The sequence below is a fragment of the Phacochoerus africanus genome, chromosome 9 (assembly GCF_016906955.1).
Source record: "Phacochoerus africanus isolate WHEZ1 chromosome 9, ROS_Pafr_v1, whole genome shotgun sequence".
NCBI classification, from domain to species: Eukaryota; Metazoa; Chordata; class Mammalia; order Artiodactyla; family Suidae; genus Phacochoerus; species Phacochoerus africanus.
Genome location: NC_062552.1, coordinates 116757944 through 116780053, shown reverse-complemented (window position 1 = coordinate 116780053; position 22110 = coordinate 116757944). Strand labels below are relative to the sequence as shown.

At 55.3% G+C, this 22110-nt stretch overlaps 1 protein-coding gene across 1 annotated transcript in view; it reads right to left on the bottom strand.

The window, feature by feature from the left end:
* Nucleotides 1-22110, bottom strand: part of RIN3 (Ras and Rab interactor 3) — a 130851-nt gene that overhangs the window by 12838 nt on the left and 95903 nt on the right. Inside the window, 3 exon segments of the mRNA XM_047796137.1 lie at nt 10531-10839; nt 13105-14476; nt 14478-14701. Coding sequence (XP_047652093.1) covers nt 10531-10839; nt 13105-14476; nt 14478-14701 — 1905 coding nt within the window.

Below are 22110 nucleotides of genomic sequence, written 5' to 3'. Positions count from 1 at the left end.
AGGCTGTGTGAGCTTGGGGAAGTCACTTAACCGCTCTGAGCCCCTGCCCCATCACTCCTTCCTGGTCTCCAACAGAGAGCATTGGATGTGACCCTGAGCTCAACTGACCCCACATGAGCTCCAGTAGGCACCACACTGTCCTGCCCAGGGTTGGGGCCATGGTCAAGGGTACTGGGATCCTATGGGTCTTAGACAGTGGGTGTTGGGAATATTTAACAATGGTTCCCCCCACCTCTCCCCGAAAAAGCTCTGATTTGTAGCATTTGTCAATTTTTTTTTTTTTTTGGTCTCTTTAGGGCCGCACCCACAGCATATGGAGCTTCCCAGGCTAGGCGATGAATCAGAGCTACAGCTGCCGTCATACACCACAGCCACAGCAACACCACATCGGAGCCGCGTCTGCAACCTACACCACAGCTCATGGCAACGCCAGATCCTTAACCCACTAAGCGAGGCCAGGAATCAAACCTGCAACCTCATGGTTCCTAGTCGGATTCGTTTCCGCTGCGCCACAACAGGAACACCAAGCATTTGCCAGTTTTTATGGCATAAATATTTCCACAATGGCCAACTTCAATTTTCCACTGTGACCGAGGAGCAGGGAAGAGATGCAGGTGATTAGCTTCCACGGGATGGTTTGCGCCATCACCAGCACAGCACAGCAATGGCCTTGGATTCATCAAGTCCAACCTCACTGTGAGGAAACTGAGGCTCAGGGATGGGGGAAACTGCCCCAAGCCCCACAGTTGGCCAGTAGAATCTGGGTCTCTCTTCCCTGATATGGTGAGAAATACCCACACAGGCTTTCTGACCTGAGACCTACTGCGAACAAAAACAAGCTTGAAGCATCATTGAGATGCTCTGGCTCAATCCACTATCCCGGGGATACTTAGGGCTGTATTGTCCTTCCCTGAAGGCTGGGGCCCAAGGTTCAGGGCTCAGGGCTCAGCCCTGCACCCAGTAGGGCCTCAGGCAGCAGCAATGGGATGCTGGGGCCAGTTGCAAAGTCATTTGCCTGTGATCGGAAAGTCTGTCTTGCGTGGATCAGCGACCACATCCATCAGGCCGTGCCTCTGAAAGCCCTGCTGGGCTGCAGTCTGCATTTCCTGCCTTCTCTTTTTGCCAAAGTCTCATCTGTTTTCCATCTGTAGATATTGGGGGAGCCGATTACATTTTAAAGAGCTGGCTGGGGGCCTTATGCGTGTTTCATCGGCTGGAAGATTTTAGAGGAGAAGAGCTCTGATAAGAATAAGAGCTGAAGTGTGCACACCTGAGTCTCACAAACAGTGAGGACACTGGATTAGGACCCCCCCCCCAATCAACGAGCTGTGTGATCTGAGGCCACTCCCCCTGAGCCTCCGTTTTCTTATCAGCAAGGTGGAGAAAATAATAAAACTCAGTCTGTTACTTAGAGCCCTTGTGAGCATCTAATGAGTGGCTGGGTTAAAAATAAAGTTTTGTCTTCTAGGAAGCATTCTCTGCCCCCACCCATCCCATGCTCACAGCATGCAGGAGTTCCCAGGCCAGGGATCAAACACACACCACGGCAGTGACAATGACAGATCCTTAACCTACTGAGCCACCAGGGAACTCCTAGGAAGCATTTTCTAAAAGAGGAACTGGCAAATTTTTTTTCTGTAAAGGGCCAAGCAGTAAATACTTTTAGTCCCATGGGCCACACGGTTTCTGTCCCACCTTTCCAACTCAGCCATTGTGTAAAAGCAGCCACAGGCACTGTGTCAGTGAATGGCCATGGCTGTTTCTTTCTTTCTTTCTTTTTTTTTTTTTTGCTTTTTAGGGCTGCACCTGCAGCACCTGGAGGTCCCCAGGCTAGGGGTCGAATCAGAGCTATAGCCGCCAGCCTACACCACAGCCACAACAACGCAGGATCCAAACCACATCTGCAACCTACACTGCAGCTCACGGCAACGCTGGATGCTTAACTCAGTGACCAAGGCCAAGGATCGAACCCGAGTCCTTAGGGGTGCAAGTCGGGTTTGTTAACCACCGAGCCACAATGGGAACTCCTGACACGGCTGTTTCAATAAAAATTTATTTACAAAATCAGGTAAATTGGGGGGGGGGGGCTCCTTGCATGGGTCGATCAGGCTCTTACTGAAAGCAAGTGGCTGATGCAACAATCCTGGGGCAGCGAGAGGCTCACAACTACGATGTGCTCTGGTCCTTACCCCCAACCACAATTCCCATTTGAAGCCACTTCCCTCCAGGAAGTCCTAACCCCAAACCCCCTCTTCCCCCATCCCCAATCAGGTTCGATGCTCTAGTCATGCATTTCCCTGGCCCTGTCATGGCAGAATGGAAACCTGTTAACTCAGAGAGGCCTCCCTGGACCTCCCAGCCCAGAACAGCAAAGGCCCTCACACTCCCCACAGCCCTGAGCCTGTTTCAGTGACCCCGAGAGCATATGCGTCAGGGTCTGAGGCTCCACTTTGTATTTCTGTTTCCCTCTTCCTTACCTGTCTCTGCGCTAGAATGAAAGCTTTATGAGGGCGGGGACCTCACTGCGCTCACTGTTATATCCAACGCCTCAACAGTGCCACGCGTTTAATAAATACACTCGCTAAACGAACGAATGCATATCATTTATCGTCCTGCACAGCACGGTTGTCACATGTCACATGCTGCTCTCCCACTTGAAGTGTGACCATCCTAAAAACAGGGGCTGTGTTTTCCTGCTAACATCTGTACGGTCAACAAACGTTTGTTGAACCGCTGAATGAATTTATTTGATAAAAACACAGGATGGCAGGAAGCAGACAGCATCTAGAACAGATGTTAATTTTACTTTTGCAGTGGAAGCCTTTTGTTAAGAGGTTTTTGGGGTTTGTTTGTTTGTTTGTTGCTTTTTTTCAGTTTTTCTGGGGTGCCCTGAGTTCCTGGGGGAGCTGCAGTTGCCACCTAGTTGTAACCTAATGCTCCAGCTGCAGCAATGCCAGATCCTTTAACCCACTGTGCCGGGCCGGGGATCAAACCTGTATCCTGGTGCTGCAGAGATATCACTGATCCTGCTGCGCCACAGCAGGAACTCCTGCTAAGAACTGTTTTAGGAGTTCCCTTTGAGGCTCAGTGATTGATGAACCTGACTAGAAACCATGAGGATGCAGGTTTGATCTCTGGCCTTGCTCAGTGGGTTAAGGATCCGATGCTGCCGTGGGCTATGGTGTAGGCCAGCAGCTGTGGCTCCAATTCGACGCCTAGCCTGGGAACTTTCACGTGCCGCGAGTGTGGCCCTAAAAAGTAAAAAAAAAAAAAAAAGAACTGTTTTATACAGAACTTGGCTTCTCTGGTTGATCAAAGCCGGAAGCTGGCCTGCTGTCCCCTCCTCTCCCCTCCCCCTGCAAGAGGTCTCCAGCCCCTCGAGACTCCCCAGGGAACAGTTTGAAAATCACTGGTCTGGTCTGAACTCCCAGCTGCACCGATGCAAGAGATGGAGCATGCGGGGAGTTCCCTGTAGCCTGTGGCTGACGTAAGACGAGATGCCAGCCTCCCTCCCACTAAACCCCGTTTGGTTCTTTGGGCTTTTTGCAGACACTGCTTAAGTCTCAGTTCTGCTTTGAGCCACCCCGCATCCCTAAGGAAAGCACTCCCGCTCCCTGGGTTCCTCTTTGGAGAGCTCCGCCCACAGGCTGGTCAGCTGGGCAGGCCTCGGGCTCAGAGCCCAAAGTCCAAAGTCCCAGCCTACGATTGGGCCTGGCCTCTCTGAGGTCATCGCGGACCCCAGGGTGCCCTGGAGAGGCAGGAGAACACAGTGGTCCCCCACAGAAACCCGGATCCAAGTCCCCGGGCCCCTACTCATGGCTCAGGTGTAATCCTGAGTGCACAGCTTAACCTCACCAAGCCTCAGTTTCCTCAGCTGTAAAATGGGGAGCACCCCAGTGTCCACACCTCGTGGGGTGGTTATGATGTTTCAGCGACAAGACAGACAGAAAGTGATTAATGTGGCGCCTGCTGGGCTACTGGATTGCAAGAAAGGTTAGAAATGGTTATTATTCAAGACAGGAGGGTAACGGGTCTTCTAATCCTCAGAATATGACATCTTAGAGGTTTTCCGAACCCATTTCTGCTGGGTAGGCTGCCAGGCCTGGCCCATGTGTTCTTTGTCTGTCTGCCTCTCTCTCTGTGTCACCTGGATGTCAAGGCCCAGAAAGCCTCCCTCAGCCTGAATGCCTGAATGACTATATGGAGCAGAGCCCACTCCCCAACCCTCCTCATCCATTCAGCTGTACTTACATGGGTGAGAAATAAATTTGTATTGAGTTAGAGACCACAGGCTTTATCTATTATAGCAGAAAGTATTTCCTTAACTAATCTTCTATTTACCTACCTATCTATGTCTATTTCAAAGAGACCAGATAGAAATTTACCACAGTACTAATCACCTTTTCAAACAATAACCATAAGTGACTTTTGTCATTAGAAATCAGTTTAGATTTTTTTTTTTTTTTGGCTTTTTAGGGTTGCACTCATGATATATGGAAGTTCCTAGGCTAGGGTTCGAGTTGGAGCTACAGCTGCCAGCCTATACTACAGCCACAGCAATGCCTGATCTGAGCTGCATCTGCAACCTATACCACAGCTCACAGCAACACCGGATGCTTAACCCACTGCGAGGCCAGGGGTTGAAACTGCATCCTCATGGGTATTAGTTGGGTTCGTAACCTGCTGAGCCACAGTGAGAACGTCAACATAGATTTTCTTTTTTTTCCTTTTTTTTTTTTCCCCCTTTTTACAGCTGCACCTGTGGCATATGGAAGTTCCCAGTCTAGGGGTCAAATCAGAGCTGCAGCTGTGGCCTATCCCAAAGCAACGGCAACACACTAGCTCCAAGCCGCAAGTGTGACGTGGGTCTCAGCTTAAAGCCATGCCAGATCTTTAACCCCCTGAGCCAGGCCAGGGATGAACCCATATCTTCATGGAGACAACGCTGGGTGGAGCCACCTCAGGACCTCTTATCATAGATTTTTAAAAACCACAGCCTGATCTCCTCTCTATCCCATCTACCCCTAGGCAATGTCACTGGCCTGTCAATCCACACACCCCTGGGGTCTCGCAACCCCTGCCTCTGCTCTGCCTGAACCAGCTACACCGATTATACAAAGAAAAGCAGAGCCGGTTGGCTTTCACTGCCCCCTGGGATGTTGCTTGCTGCTTATCTATGTTAGAAGAAGGTCCTTTGTAACATTTCAGAAGGAACCTCGCATTTGCATGCGCTGCATTCCTCTTTCCTTCCCCACCTCCTATCTCAGGGAGGAGTCCTTGACCTTGATGCTAGTTCTCCCCAACAGCAGGCCAGCCTGAATGGCCGGTCTTAGACACCGCAGAGGTGGCAGGCACTTGCTTGTCAAAGTAATGGGAGAGATGATTCGAACTCCTCTCATCAAGCCTCATGAAGTCCATGAGGTCCAGTCTGCTCCTGGTGGCAGGACGGAGGGCCAAGTTTATCCAAGGCCATTAGACGCCGTGAACTCCCCACCCTGCCGGACGCAGGCCCCTCAACCTGCTATGGTGGAGGAAGTACTTGGCTGGAATTCAGGAACCTTGGGCTCTGTTCTCAGGCTGGCTGCTTGGTACAGTGATGGAAGCATATAGGCTTTGGAGTGAGGAAATTCTGGCTTTGAAGCCTGGCCCATCCTTATCATGGGTGTTAACAGCAGTTATCTTTTTGAAAAAGATGTCCTGGCCTGTTATCTCAAGCCTTGTATCTCTAAAGTCCTGCCCTTTCCCACTGCCCCAGCAGGTGTCACCACCAGTCACGCCCTGTAGGTACCAGTTACTAGTGCCAGCCTCGTGCAATGGGAGAGACAGAGAGACAGAGACAGGTGGAGCTTCTTCCCTGGACTCTGGGGGCTGGGCCAGGGCGGGTGGGGGTGGGGGAGCAAGGGGAGGGCTGATTTCTGAGCAGTAAGGCTCTGGAAGCATCTGGCAGGGGGAACGTGTGAGCTGGAGCCCTGGGGTAGAGGGCCTGGTCCCAAGATCATTGAAAGTCAGAAGAGAATTTAAGAGTCAGTCAAGATCTGGCTGACGGACCAGACCTAACCTCAGAAATGCTGAACTTCAGCCTAATCATGAGGAAACATCTGACAAACACAAAATGAGGAACTTTCACTGCAAAGAAAAAAAGCTGGGGGGCAGGGAAGGGAGCCCGTGTTCCTTAGCATTTCAACGTCAGAAAAGGCAAAGAAAGGATGCGGTGCTCCGGATTGAAGGAGACAACTCAGCGGGCCACCTGACCCTCGACTGGAGGAAAAAATGCTAAAAAGGACCTCGTTAGGTCAGAGACAACCTGGAATTCCAAGGAGGGGATGGATTAAAATACTGTATCCATGCAAATTTACCAAGTGGACAACTTACTGTGGCTTAGGTGATGGAAGAGCCTTATTCTTAGAAGTATTTAGGGAAAAAAAAGAAAAGAAAAAAGAACTCTTTAGGGGTCCAGGGCCAAGATATATGTAATTTACCCTCATATGATTCTGGAAAAAACTACATATGCACAGAGAGAGAGTATAAATGATGACGCGCATAAGATGTTGACAGCCCACTAACGGCAGGTGGATATTTTTATTTAAGGTGCTATTTCTACTCTTGAAGTTTTTGAACTCTGATATTCTTTCTAAATGAAAGATTTTTGTTGTTCAAAAGCCATAATATGTAGCAGCCAAACTGCTTATCTCAAACAAAATCCCAGGTGGAACCCCATGTGTAAAAACAGGGTGGTCTGGGGCCAAGCCCAGCCTTGTGTCCCTTGGCTGGCACCCGGGGTGCCTCCTGGAACCCAGCCTGGAGACCACAGAGTGGATGCAGTGTCCACGTTGTTGGGAACATGTTGAGGAGGCAGCCATTCCTGCAGCCTCACACCTACTCACGCGCATGTCTGGTCGCATCTCATCTTTGCAAAAGCCCCAAGAGAGGCCCCCCTCTTAAGGGAGAAGACCGAGGCTTTGGAAGATTAGTACCTCCTCGGGCCCAGTACCTTCCAGGTATTTTCTATGTGATCCCCCACGCCCTGCGTGACAACCCAGGAGGCAGGTCTTATCACCCCCATTTTATACACAAGCAAAGGCCCCATGAGATTCAAGGCCAGGGCTACAGCACTGAAGCTGGAGTTCAACTTAGGTCCTCGAATGAACCCCCAACTCCCTGCTCTTGGCAGAACCTTCTTCCTCCCAGGTGAAGAGGCTGAGGTTCCAGGGGGCAGCCCGGGCCAGCTAAGCTCACTGGTGAGGCTGGGAGCCACTGGACCCACAGGCCAGCACTCAGCAATGGGAGGGGACACGCTGCCCGCCTCTTGATGAGAAACCCACCTGTTCCTGGCGGATCTGTTCCTGGTGGGGAATCTTCACGCAGAGCCCTGCCCCTGCCCTGAATTTCTGGGCTCAGGGTCTCCCTGTTTCTGAGCTGGCTTCTGAATCAGCAGAGAGATTCCTGTCTCTCCACGTGGCCCTCCTACCCTCCCCACCCCGCCCCCACATGCCCAGGGTCAAGGCCGAGGAAACTACGGCTGTCCTCGTTCTGTTCCATCTTTCCCCGCTGAGCCCCGCTGTGCCTCTCCAGCAACCACCTTTCTGCTCCCTCAGATTCAGCCTTTCCCTCCCTGGTCCCTGGTGGCTGATAAGTTTTTAGCAAGTGAATTCACTGTCAGCAAATCTCACAGGTGTTTGAAGTCACCGCCAAGAAAGTGGCTGTTGAAAAGAAAGCAAAAGGCTTCTGCCTAAGTGGGGACTTGCTGAGGGTGCGGGTCCAAGCTGTCTCCCTGATCAAGTCCCAGGGTCCACACAGCCCTTGGCCCTGACTCTACCCCGAGCCCCCGGCACGGCAGGGAGAATGGCTGCCCGTGTTAGACGTTCAGACAGGGAAGGTAACCGGGCCGGATGCAAACGCAGATGCCACGACATCTGATGACCGTCCCGGAGGGTGGGTGTGGCGGTGCCGATTTCACGCGGGGGACACGGAGGCTCAGGGCAGCAGAGGAACCTGAACACAGACAGTCAGGACTGGGAGGGAAACCTGGGTCTTGCTCTCCCACATTCCTCCCAGGTGCCAGGCCTGCCTGTTCTCCCTGAGGCTGCTTCCAGCCAGGGAGCCTACGGGGCTGTGGCTTCTTTCTGGCTTGATCCAGTGCTACTGCCGTGCCCTCTACACACCACGCAGGGCACCTCCTGAGCCTGCCTCCCTCCCCAGCCGCTGCTGATCTGAGGCTGCCTGGGTCAGAGACGTCTGGCCAGCCCTCGGCCACACCGCCGTGGGACGTAACCTTCAGCTTCACACTGCTGCTGTGGGCTTGGGGTCCCTTCCCAGGTTCCAGACCCCAGGGGCAGGGCGTGTCCAACCCTGAGAACACTGGGTTCTGCAGGCTGCCCACCGACCCCCACCTTCCTTCCTCGGGGGTTTCTGAGGAGGTGCCTCAGGTGCAGATTCACATGCTGGCCTGTTCTCTGGGCTCCAGACGGCACGGGACACCCTGTCTCCAAGTCTAACTTGCATTCCATGAAAAAACCGCTGCACCCTGTCTCCGCTGTTACAACCCTCTCCCTTCCAACCACATTTCCAATATTATGCTAAAGGGTTAATGGGGGCAGCTGCCACTCAGCCTGGCATCTGCTTCCAGGGAATGATATTTGTTCTCACGATTGACAGCTGGACACAAAGCAGTGTAATCCACCAGAGTGACTCCAACCTGGAACCACAGCTCGTACCCGGCCTGCGAGGGAGCCTCTCCACGGTGAGAGGACCATGCACCATGCCCCATCGCACACTAACCAGCGCTTCCTGTTGGCCTGTGGCCAAACGGGCCTGGCCTCTAGGCAGGCGGCGAACCCCTTCCCTCAAACAGCCACCCGCGGGTAAGCCCACTAGGTACCGTGCACCGAGGGTGACATTTTACATATGCTGTTTCTAATAGTCGCAAGTGATCAAGCAGGGCTTCTACCGTGAGGGGGTCTTAGGTTCGCCTCTTTGAAAAGCAGCTTCCCCAGAGGAGGACACGGAGTCTTCAGGGGTTAAGGAGAGCATTCAAGGTCACACAGGTAATAAGGGACAGATCAGGAATTTGAATCCAGGCCTGTATGGCAACAGAGGTAACAATCCTTCCGCTCTCTGTCACCACGGCTGCCATGTACAGTTACACAGGTTGCTTACTGCACAAGGACCTCCAGCCCAAGCAGTCATTAGGAGATGAAATCCAGCTAGCGTTCTGTTCACCAGGCGCGCACCACGTGCTGTGATGCCGGCTCTTGTCTGCCTGGAGGAGCACCGTGGCAGATTGTATGTGGTCCCTCTGATTCCCTCCCTCCATCCGCACCCCTCGCTAAGTGCTTCTGCGGCTCTTCTCATGAAGAAAGGAAGTCTGGTTTCTCATCCCTGAAATCCGGGCTAGTCTTGTGACTAAACAAGTCAGAGAAATGTGTCAAGGTGGCATGGTGCCAGTTCAAGTCCAGGCCGAGAGGTCTTGCAGGCTGCATTCATCCTCCTGGACCCCAGCTACCCGCATGGGCACAAACTCGGGCTTACTTGCTGGAGGAGCAGAAACACGTGGCCCAGGCACCTCCCTTCCAGACCAGTCAACAGCCAATGAACCACCCAGCATATGGGCAAGGCCATCCTCACCCAGCCGGCCTCCTAGCAGCCTCTCTGGGCACGGACCCTCGAGCCAGCACAGCAAAGCTCAGGGACCCCAGACCACATCAGCAGGACTATAAACTGACTTACACGGCTGCCATGGGTGAAACTGGGTCCTTCTGAAATTCGTATGTTGAAGTGCTAGCCCTCAGTGGCTTGGGAGGTGACCTTATTTGGACATAGGTCATGGTGGATATAATTAGTTAGGATGAGATCATCCTGGTGTAGGGTGGGCCTCTAATCCAACATGACTGATGTCCTCAGAAAAAGGGGAAATTGGGACACAGGCACGCACACAGAGAGCAAGCCAGGCCGAGGCTGCAGTGATGCTGCCCCAGGCCCCAGGCAGAAAGGATGAGGACACATCTTCCCTATGGCCTTTAGGGCACAGGGCGCCGTTGACACCTCAGTCTCAGACTGTCAGCCTCCAGACTGTGAGGCCTAGGAGGTGCACAGAACGCCGATTCCTGATTCCTGCAAAGGCACAGCATGGGCTGGCTTGCTCACCTGCCTCCAGTGAGCCAGCCAGTCATGGCCCTCCTCCCGTCCCCAAGTAACCCCTCGAGGTACCCAGGAATTCCACCGCACCACGTCTACTCCTGCCTCCACAGGCTGAATCGGGGAGGCTTCTCTGGTGCCTTCCAGGGGCTCGGGAGTTCTGCTTTTTGGCTACACTTGCAGCATGAGGAAGTTCCCACGACAGAGATGGAATGAGCACCACAGCAACACCCCAAGCCACAGCAGTGACAATGCCAGATCCTTAACCCGCTAAGCCACCAGGGAACTCCTGGCTCTGGAGTTCCTGAGGCGCAGAGGTCGCAGGCTCCTCCAACACTGCTGCTCTGGGGATGGAGTGAGAGCCCCCAGCCCAGACCCTCCCGGCTGCCTGCCTACCTGGGTTGCCGAGGGCCATGGAGTCGTAGATGAGCTTACAGGTCTTGAGCAGGATGGAGATCTTCTTCTCGGGCGAGTAGGCCTTGTGCATGCTGGCAAACTTCTGTAGGATCTTCTCCATGATGGGCACCTCGGGCACGCTGGTGGTCACGCCCAGGTCGGTGGTGGTGGTGGCCAGGATCACCAGCTGGTTCTCCTTGAGCTGCTGCAGCGAGCCGTCCTTGCTGTGGATCTCCCACAGGCAGGTGTTGATGGCTTCCTTCAGGGGCTTTAGGACACACTTGTACAAGGCCGACTCCACGATCGCTTCTGCGGGCGGGCGAGAGCGGGAGGGTGAGGAAACCAGCTGCGGGGATCCTGTGCCAGGCCTGCAGCTATCCCATCCCTGGTCCTCGGTCACACGCATAGTCCCAGCACACCCTACAGTCCCGACATGTGACACACGGTAGCACACTCAGCAGAAAGCCACTCTGCCAAGGGCCCAGGAGCCCTCCAGGATGGAGGCATGGTATCCTAAAGCTTTTTACAGGGCCTAGCACAGGTTAAACTCTCACAGGGCTGCCTACCAGTACAGAGCCTCAGAGGGCACTAGTCACATGGGAAGTTGTGCAGTGTATAACCTGTGCAGCAGTACCTGGAGGGCCTGGGTACCCAGTAAATGTTTGGTAGAGTTATTCCTTTTTTTTTGTTTGGCGGTGCCCACAGCCTGTGTGAGTTCCTAGGCCAGGGACTGAACCCTCACCACAGCAGTGACCTAAGCCACTGTAGTGACAATGCCAAATCCTGAACCTACTGCACCACGGGAGAATTCCAAGGCAGAGTTATTCTTACTTTTGTCTTTTTATGGCTGCACCCAAGGCACATGGAAGTTCCCAAGCCAGGATCTGAATCTGAGCCGAAGCTGCAGCAACAATGGATCCTGTAACCCACTGCGCCAGGCTGAGGATTGAGCCCGCACCTTCCGTAGTGACCTAAGCTGCTGCAGTTGGATTCTTAACCCACTGTGCCAGGGTGGGGACTCCTAGTTATTCTTCATGTCTCTCAATCCCCAAATCCTCTTGCCTCTGATCTCAAGAGTATGGTATAGCCACTTCCACAGCTACCACCTTGACCTGGCTGTCATCATCTCTTACCTGAGCTATGTTCATAGCCTCTTGCCCTGGCTTCTTTTAGTCCATTCTCAACACAGCAACCAGCATAAGCCTTTTATGCCATGTTTGATCACGACATTCCCCTGCTCAGAACCCTGTAACGGCTCCCATCTCATGCACGATGGAAGCCAAAGTCCTTCCTGTGGCCTGCAAGCCCTCTCCGTGACCTTTCTCTGTGACCTCTCTCACTCATCACCTTGCTTGCTCCCTGGGCTCATGCTGCTCTGGCCACCCCGGCCTTCTTGCTGCTCTGGCAGTCTGCCAGGCTTGCTCCTGCCTCAGGGCCTTTGCACCTGCTACTTCCAGTGCCTGCAGGAACACACAGGGTTCTATCCACATGGCTTATTCCTTCTCTGTTCAGAATGTCAGCTTATCCAAGAGGAGGGCTGATCAGCTAGTGGAAGGAGAATTAGTCGTCTGTGATCTCACAGCAACTCTGCGACATACACGCCATTACCCCACTGGACAGATGGACCAACTTCAGGCTCTGCAGGTGGGGGGGCGGTCACACAGCAAGTTGGGGGTTGAACAAGGATTTGAACCTGGGCTGACTTGACATCAGGGCAATGACCAGCTTTGGTTGGCAGTAAGGAAATATTCCTGGGACGTCTCTGTGGATCTACCCAGTCCCAGGGGGAAGATCTCAGCTATTGGTCCAGTGGGGGAAGGTCCCTGTAGGGAGACGCCTGAGCTGTCCCAGGGCCTGGGAGGCGAGGGAGGGGCCCAGGTTCCCAGGACTGAGTTCAGCGGAGGCCCAGATAAACTCCCTGGCCGTGTGGGCGGGGCTGGCCCAGGACTGGGTTTGGGGCTGGTCCTGGCTGCCCTGGGGCCTCATCTTCCACCTCCCTCCTCCCCTTTGCTTCTCCAGCCTCTTCAAGAGGAGAACACGTGGCCGTCCTTGCCTTCCTCGCCCCTCTCCCGTCCATCCTTCCAGGCCCTCAGAGCCTCTGCAGCTAGAGGGGTGGCGACCTGGAAGTGGGGACCTGCGGTCAGCTTCCCCACTGCCCTGCTCCCCCACGACCTTGGCCAAGTCCTTTCCCTTTTCAGGACCTTTTTCCTCATCTGCAAAATAAGACCCCAGGCCCTCTGGGGTCCCTTTATCTCTGAAGCCACCAGGTCTCCAGAGACTGCCCCTGGGCCTCAGCAGCCACGCGTGTCAGCACTTCTTTGGCCTCTGACTGCTCCTGGTGACTTCTCTCCCCCATACCACCAGGAGCAGGGCGCAGCCCAGCTCTTAGGTGGTTAAGGGTCTTCTGCCACCTAACTGGGCACACGGGCCGAACGTGGGACAAAGGGGCAGAAAGGAAGAGGGGTTAGTTCCTGGAAAGGGTGGACTGCCCGGGATTAGCCCTGGCTCCCACCCACTCCCAGCCGCTGCGCTGCCGGGGACTGGACGGGCTGGGGCCGGGGGCCGGGGACCGACCTAGCTCCTCCTCGGAGTGCAGGGCAGGGTCCACCAGCGCCTTGAGCTCGGTGCTCTGCAGCAGGTAGCTCTTGAGCTGGGTCATCATGGTGCGGATCTCCTGCAGCATCTCGGTGCTGGAGGCCTGGTGCGTCATCATCTCCAGGCTGTACACTTTGTAGTCCTGCACCAGGTTGCCGAAGTACGTGGCCTTGTCCTGGGCCAGCTCCACCACCTTCTTGTACAGCTTGCGGTTGTTGGAGAGGAAGGCGTTGAAGACGCTGGAGAAGCTGGCGAAGCTCAGGCGGTGCCGCGCTTTGCCCAGGATCACGGAGGGCTTCTTCTTCATGCCGCCACAGCCGCCTCCGCTGGGGCCGCTGAAATGCTCCAGCTCCTCCTCCGTGCTGCTGGTCGAGTAGGAGTCCTGGTCTGTGGCCGTGGCAGGCACTCCCAAGCTGTCCGAGAGGGAGGCCAGGGAGCCCTTGAACTCCGACGCGCTCTGAGGCTGGGCCCTGGCCCGGGCCTGCGGGCTCTGAGTCCTGGTAGGGGAGGCAGGACCCTGGCCTTCTCTGGGTGGACCAGGCGTGGGATTCTTGGGCGCCGCCCGCTCCGCAGAACGTTCAGCGCTCTCCAAGGGGGTTGGCAGGGCCGAGGCCAGCTGCCGGGAGATCCGTTTCTTCCTGGGGGGCGGGACCGGGGGTTGCCGGATCTTCCTCGGAGGCTCTGGCATGCTGCCCGGCTCGCTGGCTTGGGCCGCTGCTTCCTGGCCTGGCTCTGTGGTCCTCTGAGGCCTGTCCCCAGGACTGTCTGAGGTCCCCTGGGGAGGCAGGCTGAGCGGTGATGCCCTGGAGAGGCTCGGCGGGCCCCCCTCTGCCGCTGCCCCACTGTCCACCTTCCCTGCACCCTGGCCCTCCAGGGAGACCTTCTCCGAGATGCGTCGTCTGGGAGGGGCAGGGGGGAGGGCCTTCTTGGCAGGCACTGGAGGGGCGGGGGTCTGCAAGGGGCTGGGGGCCGCCCCCGGCTTCATCTCTTCCTCCCTGAGGGGGGCCAGGCCTGCGAGGAGGCGTGGGAGCCTCTCACAGGCTGTCATGGGTGGCTGGCTCGGAGAGTCAGGGGGGCCTGGAGCATGGGGTGCGAGGTGGGGGGCAGACGCTGGGGGTGTGGGAGGAAGGGCCTCTGGAAGTGGGGGAGCAGCCGCTGGGGGAGAACCAGGCGAAGGGCAGGCCGGAGCGGGAGCGGGGGGTGCAGGAGGTCGGCTGGAGCTGGGGGGATGGAGGGGCAGCACCGGGGGAGGGGGCGCCGGGCGGCGAGGGGCCCACCTGCAGGTGGGTGAGGTAGCGTCGGAGGTGGGAGGCGGCGGGCGCGAGGGGCCGCTTCCAGGGGGCGGCGGGGGGGGCCGGCAGGGCGCTGCTGCAGTCCTCGATGAAGATGGGGTTCACAAACCACAGGCGGCCGTTTCCTAAGGACAGTTCGATTTCACACGAGCAGTTTTCGCAGTTTTCGCAACGCGAGGGGGACCTGAGGCTGGAGGCTGGGGGTGCTCCGGGGGCTGGGTCTCTTGGGGGCTCTGCTGGGCTCCCACCTCCTCGCCGGGGGTTCAGCGAGGAGTCCCAGAAGCCTGTGGAGATGAGAGAGGGAGAGGCGGTCAGTCCTGATGATGAGGCGGGGCCTGCCTGGCCGGGGTGGTGTTTGTGGTCCCGATGACTGGGGGCAGGGCCGGGGGAGGGCCGTCACGGTGTTTGCTTCAGTGCTCAGAGGGTTGTTTTCCCTTCTCAGACTGTTTTAAGCCTCGCCCACCACTTCCTGCCTCGAGAGGGGAAGCCCCGTGCCATCCTCCCCAGCAGTGCCAGGGAGGGGTCTGGAGGGGGCTGGTACCAGGCTCAGCTTCAGTTCTGTCCACTGGCGTGTGACAGCCCACCATGGAGGGCGCTCATGACCCAGGTGGAGGCAGGTGCGGGATGGGGGGGACAGAAGGCCTGCGTCCCCTGCAGCTGAGCCGGTGGGTGCTCTGGGGCAGGTCACCGGAACTTTCTCGGCCTCAGTCTTGTCATCTTTAGAAGGTGGTTGTGGGGGGGGGGGGGGTCCTGAAAGGAAAGATGCTTTGGGCCTGTTTCGGCCACCATGGTTGTCACAGCAGAAAGAACGAACCTGTGGATTGTGGCCAGTGAGCTCAGACCTGACCACCCGAGTGGGGAATACCTGCCTGCTTTGAAACGATGCTGATTCTGGTCAATCTCGGTGCTAAAACAGGAAACTGCCCTGCGCCCCCAGCCCAGAGAGCTGGGCCGCCTCGCTGCTGCGTGGAGTTCCCGCCCAGGGCTTTCTTCTGACTCAGCCCATGGCCATGGCCACCAAAGCAGGCCTGTCTCTCTCTCTCTCTTTTTTTTTTAATCTTTCTGCCTTTTCTAGGGCCACTTTCCACGGCATATGGAGGTTCCCGGGCTAGGGGTCTACTCAGAGCCGTAGCTACTGGCCTATGCCAGAGCCACAGCAACATGGGATCCGAGCCGTGTCTGCGACCTAAACCACAGCTCACGGCAATGCCGGATCCCTAACCCACTGAGCAAGGCCAGGGATCAAACCCGCAACCCCATGGTTCCTAGTCGGATTTGTTAACCACTGAGCCACGACGGGAACTCCAGGCCTGTCCCTCTTCAGACACTGTTGGCCAAGGCCAGGCTCGTTCAGGGTAGGGGCATGGAATGTCCAAGCTGAAAGGGCGCTGGGGGTCAACTAGCTCAGGTGAGTTCTTGACCTCTTGGTACCAAGCTCTATGAAGAATCTGACAAAAGCCCAGGATGCTCCAAAAAAGGGCCCAGGGGCCCAGTTTGAGAACAGTGTCAGGTGTCCGGCAGGTCACTGTGAGCTCAGTCAAGCAGCTCCTCCTGGAGAGGAGTGTGGAAGCCAGGCCTTGTTCAGTCTGTTAATTTCAGAGATGGATAATGCCAATTCCTGGTGGATGACAGGGTCAGGCCTCCAGCCTCTCACCCAGGGCTCCGCACTGGAGTCACCAGCAAGAAAACTACCAAAAATAACATCAAAGGCAATACCAGGGGAGTTCCGGTCGTAGCTCAGGGGTTAATGAATCTGGCATCCACGAAGACGCAGGTACGATCCCTGGTCTTGCTCAGTGGGTTAAGGATCTGGCGATGCCATGAGCTGTGGTGTGGGTCACAGATACAGCTCAGATCCCGTGTGGATGTGGCTGTGGCTGTGGTGTATGTAGGCTGGCAGCTGTAGCTCTGATTCAACCCCTAACCTGGGAACCTCTATATGCCGAGGGTGTGGCCCTAAAAAAAAGACAAAAAAAAAAAAGGCAATACCAGGAACACACATACATTGAGTTCTGGCTGTGTGGGTGCCCTGCCTCAAAGGAACCTTGTCACCGATCCCTGACCACTGGCCTTTGGTGTAAGCCGTCATGTCCTCATCTTACAGATGAAGATAAGAGACCCAGAGAGATGAAAGAATTTTCCCAAGGTCACCAGGTCACACATGAAGGAGATGGAGTTTGAACGAGGTCACACAAGTTCTAAAGGCCATGTGCTCAGCTGCTGTGTTGCTCGGTCCCCCTTCATAGGAACTTGCAACACTTCCCATCTCGGTTGCTCTCCTGGCGTAAGTGAGCAGCAGGGCGGTGTGCGCCCCGGGACTGGGATGTGGTAAGAACACAGCAGGCTCTTGACGTGGAAAGAAGGGAGGCGTGGCAAGATGGCTGAGTGTGTGTGTGTGTGTTGGGGGGGCGCCCTAAGCAACGGGCACCCCCAGGGATGGGGGGCTTAGTACCTTGCTGGCCAGGGTATCATAAACCCAATCAGGGTGAGCAGGATGGGATCCCAGGGCAGGGGGGCTGCTGAGAAACGGACAGAGTGGTGTGTGAGTCCTCTCTGAGCTGGGCAGTTGCAGAGGAGGGGAGCGGGGCTCCTGGTTTAGCTGGGACCTGGGCAGAGACTTCATGTCTGGAAGTCCGACTGTCATGGCCAACTTGGATGATAAGTTTTACCTTGTCATCCACGGTCAAAAGGATGACAAGCTTTCACGGGACCCTTGCCAATGTGCAAGCCTCTGCGCACCTGCCAGCCTCGCCCGAGGGCACCACCTGTCTCTGGGCTCCCACACCATCCTGGCGGGCTGTGCTTCACGGCTGCCTGGGTGCTTTGCTTTCTTGGGCAGCTATGGACCCCTCCAGGACCGGTCCATTCTCCTTGGAGGTCTTCGTAGCAAGGAGCGACAAGCAGCCAGTTTGACTCCAAAGTGACGGGGCAACAGCCCCATAGGTGAGCTGAGGTCCCCACGGCTCACCTCCAAGTTCCCATAAAGCCCTTCCTTTGGGTGAAGGTGCAGTCACAGGGTAGATGATCCACAAAACTTCCCACCTATGGCCAGACCCTCCCACCATTGCTCCCCTAGATCAAGGTCACAGCCTGCCTCCCCACCCCCACTGTGACCCCAGTCTGTTCTACTCTTCGGGGTGCCATGCTAGGCATATGGTAGGCCCTGGACTGCTATTTGTTCCAGAATTGCTTTGGCCTGGCATGCAGGGGCTGGGGGTTCTGGCTCTGTACATCCTTTCTGCTGCCACCTGCTGGATCTCCACCTGACTCTGCTGTCGTTTTTTCCTGGACGGGCCGTGGGCTGGCCCTCCCCCCTCACCCCCGAGCTTGAGGTCTTGGTCGATGTTGTTCCCTCCGCTTGGAATGCTTTTCCCAGCCCCGCCACCTGGTAAATCCCTGCTCATCCTTCAAGACTCAGGTCAAAGATCACCAGTTCGGAGGAGCCTTCCTGACACATTCAGGCCTCATCCACACTCCCCCGTCCTCCCCAGGCCTGGGTACATGCTCTGACTGAAGAAACCAACCCGGTGGCTGTAATTCTCTGGTTTCATCCTGAACCACGGGAAGACGTCTAAAGGCCAAACGTGAAAATGTGAGACAACGAGAGGAGGGAGGCCAAAAGCTCCCTAAGTGATGGACCCCCAGCCAGACAGCTCACCCCGGGATAACAGGGTTGGGGGTCGGGGTGGGGGCGTGGAGGGGTGGGGGTGGGGCGCTCATCAAACAAAGAAAAAAGAACACATTTTCCGCCCCAGACTTGGATTCTGAGATGAGTGGAAGAGACAGCGGGGTTCAGGGAATCGGGCTCAGGGCCTGGGTGTCTAGGAACTGCTCCCCTGTGCCGCACACAGGCCTGGTGGGTGCGCCCCACCGCACAGAGCCTCCAGGGAAGCTGAGACTTGAGGAGCTGTACCCTGGGGTCTGGGGGCCTTTGAAGGGAACTCAGTGGCAGTGCAGGTCGTTATGCTTAAAAAAGGAAGTGGGTAACTTTCTCTGCAGCCTACAGATGTCAAGGCCAGGGGAGAAGCGGAAGGCTGTCATGCAATCCCAGTGGTTGGCAAGACTGGGAGCTTCTGTGCCCACTGGCACCAGGCCAGGCCTCAGCTCAGTGGCCGGAGTTCCCCTGAGGGCCCAGGCCTTCACGGCTTCTGGGCTGCTCTTTGACCAAGGCAGATGCTTTGCTGGCCCTGTGGCCTCCTGTGTCTCGGCTGGGGATGTCTCTTGGCAGGGGTCCAACCCTCCAACCCTTAGAGAGCCTGGGAAGGGCCAGGTGCTGGACTGTTGACCCTGAGGGCAAAGACGACAGTTGTTTTACACCTGAGGAGCCCTGGGCGCATGGCAGGACAGAGGAGGGATGAGTAAATGCAGCCAAGTATTCCAGGTGCCATGGAAACTGCTAGAAAGTCCAATAAGATCAGTGAGTAATGTCTTTGTGGCATCCCAAAGACAGGTTATGGGACAGCCATTCAAAGTGGACTGTTCAATGAATTTTTTTTTTTTTTTTTTCTTTTTAGGGCCACACCTGCGGCGCCTAGGGGTTGAATCAGAGCTGCAGCTGCCGGCCTATACCACAGCCATGGCAACCCCGGATCTGAGCCGGATCTGTGACCTATGCCACAGTTTATGGCAATGCCGAATCCTTAACCCACTAAGCAAGGCCCGGGATCAAACCCTCATCCTCATGGAGACTATATCCCATCCTTAACCCACTGAGCCACAATGGGAATTCCCTCAATGAATTTTTAATAACTAGGAAAATTCTCATTATATAACATAAAGGAAAAAGCATGGAAGAGCTATGGGACGTATGCTTTTTTTTTGTCTTTTTTTTTTTTTACCGCACCCATGGCATATGGAGGTTCCCAGGCTAGAGGTCTATTCGGAGCTGGAGCCATCGGCCTATACCACAGCAACAGCAATGCCAGATCCAAGCCGCATCTGTGACCTACACCACAGCTCACGGCAACGCTGGATCCTTAACCCACTGAGTGAGGCCAGGGATCGAACCCACAACCTCATGGTTCTTAGTCAGATTTGTTAACCACTGTGCCACGATGGGAACTCCACATATGCTTTTTCTAAACATAGTTTTAAAATATTAAACATATGTACACTGCAAAGCAAACCTGTCTGAGAACCCCTGCGAATTGAACCCCTATGTACCACTGCTTTCTCTAGGTTCCTTTTGCACTTAGAATTAACTGCATGCAGTTTAGTGCTGAACTGTCCCCTGTGTTAGTTTTCTGGCCCCAACATTATACCTCCGTAGCCTGCCCTTTCGCATGTTGGCTTTTTCAAGGCCAAACGCAGACTTTCTTACATCAGCTCATGAGAGAATGTTCTGGGCTGTCACATGGTGCTGAGCCTGCAGGTCAATAGCCGTGTTTCAGCAACATCGCTTCTGACCGAAGAGCGGGCTTGTGCAATGATCTGGATATTTATGACATTTATTCATTCTGTTATAAGTGAGTAGCGTGCCAGAAAAAGAAAACTGCTGACCCCAGTGATAGGAAACACATATGCCTCGTCGACTTATTGCAACGGCGAGATCCTCAGGTGGGATGTGGGTGGGAGGCGGAGCCTGGCTGACAGAGGGATCAGAGCCGGAGCCTGGGGTTAAGGAGGAGGCTGAGCTGTGTGCAGAGATCATTCTGCTGCCCGCAAAGCCCGGCTGAACTTTTGCTCCATGTCACGGAGATTCGCCAGCGTCCTTTCATCAAATCCACTTTTATCTGAGCTAGTTTGAGTGGGTTTCACTTTTTGGCCGCTTTGCCTGGCACATCTGGGCCCTTGGCAAGTGCCGCTCTTTGCATGTCTATCGTCTTGTCGTCACCAGTGCAGGGGAAGGGCGGGGAGGGGGGGCTGCACATCTCAGAGTCAAGGTCTCCAGCTTCTGACAGGACGTGCCCCTCACTCCGGTCTCTGTCCATGCTCAGGATGGGCTGAAAACTTAACCCTTCCTCGGCTCTAGGGCAAGCCTATCCTGGCGAGCCTTGCTTACGTCCTTCAGCCCTTGGGGACGCCAGATCTGATGAGAATCCTCCGGTTCTTAGGCTGCAATGTGCTCAGGTTTCATTTAAATCCCCTTCTCAAGGAAGTGCATGTGGCAGACCATCTGAACTGCTGCTGGCTTCCTAGACGGCAACCTCCCCTCTCCGCGTCCTTGATGTGCCTGAGGTCAAGCTGGCCCAGGATAGAAGGGCCTGTCTGTTCCAGAAAGGAATGTGGTTCTCCCAAGAGGAGCAGCTTGTTTTATAATCAGATGTTGCTAGGGCTTAGGGCCCTCCCCATGTGCGGTGAACCTGCCGGGCCCTGGGGCGGTGGGTCCCCGGGGTTCCTGCCTCCACCCACCCCCAGTGAGCCTATGGGCTGCAGCAGAACGAACCCCCCCCCCCCCCCCCGCCCCAGATAAGCCTCCCCAGACAGAGCTCTTGCTTCTCACTCTCCCCACCAACTTGGCCTCAAAACTGGCCCCTGAATGCTCACGGCAAAAGCAACTGAGAAGGTGCGGGGGCTGTGGGGCGACTGCAGGGAGTCAGGAAGCCCTGGCGCACATCCCAGCTTGCTCGTTCCACCTGGACCGCATCGCGCAAGCTTCTCAGCTGTGCAAAGACTGGATTTTCTGTCTTTCAAATGGGGACACGAGGATGACACAAGCAGTGCCAAGGGCGTGGCAACGAGAGTGTCACTCATGCCATTTGAGACCTTGTCATTGGCACTGTGAGAGTTACAAGACGGTCACCTATCCCACATCCAAGCTTCCGGGAGGCGAACAGCCCAATAACTATACTATATGGGCCCAAGTACAGGGTTTATTCCCAATATCAACTGAAAACTGGCCCTGGAGTTTAGAAACAGGGTAAAACAAACCGAGGAGAGCCTGGATAAAAGTTTAGGGGCAGGACGTCTCCTGTAGTGCAGCAGATTAAGGATCCAGCATTGTTGTGGCAGCAACTTGGGTCACTGCTGTGGCGAGGGTTTGATCCCTGGCCTGGGAACTTCCACATGCCTTAGGACCAGCCAAAAAAAAAAAAAAAAAAAGAAAAGAGTTTAAGGGCAGCATGAGTTAGTGAGTGGGTGCTGGAGCCCAACTGCCCAGCCTTCCACAGGCCATGTGACACTGGACATGTTGCTCAACCCCTCGTGCCTGTGTCCTCTGCCAAACAGCAGGGATCCCAGTGACAGAACCTACTTGATAGGGTTGTTTGAAGATCTGACAAGTCAATGCAGGTAAAGAGGTTAGAGCACGGTCAGTGATCATTAAATATTGACTCCTACTGAAAGAGGACTCCAACTCCCTGGCCTTGGACCATGAGCTGCCTGGTGGCACTTCATGTTTTGCTGCCCCTGGGTGGTGGACAGCGGCTGGCCTGGGAGCCAAGGGGTGTCTTCTCTGATCCCAGATCCGCACCTAACGTCTTCTATGGCCTGGTCCTGCCGTCTTGGTCAGCCTTTCTTCCATTCAATCAGCACTGGTGAGAATGCACCTCTGTGTTCCAGGCACCGTGCTCAGGCAGGTGCAATGCAGGTTCTTGACTGCGGTTTATTTATTCATATATTTATTTATTTATTTTTGCTTTCTAGGGCTGCACCTATGGCATATGGAGGTTCCCAGGTTAGGGGTCTAATTGGAGCTGTAGTTGCTGGCCTACACCACAGCCCCACACAGCAACATGGGATCTGAGCAGAGTCT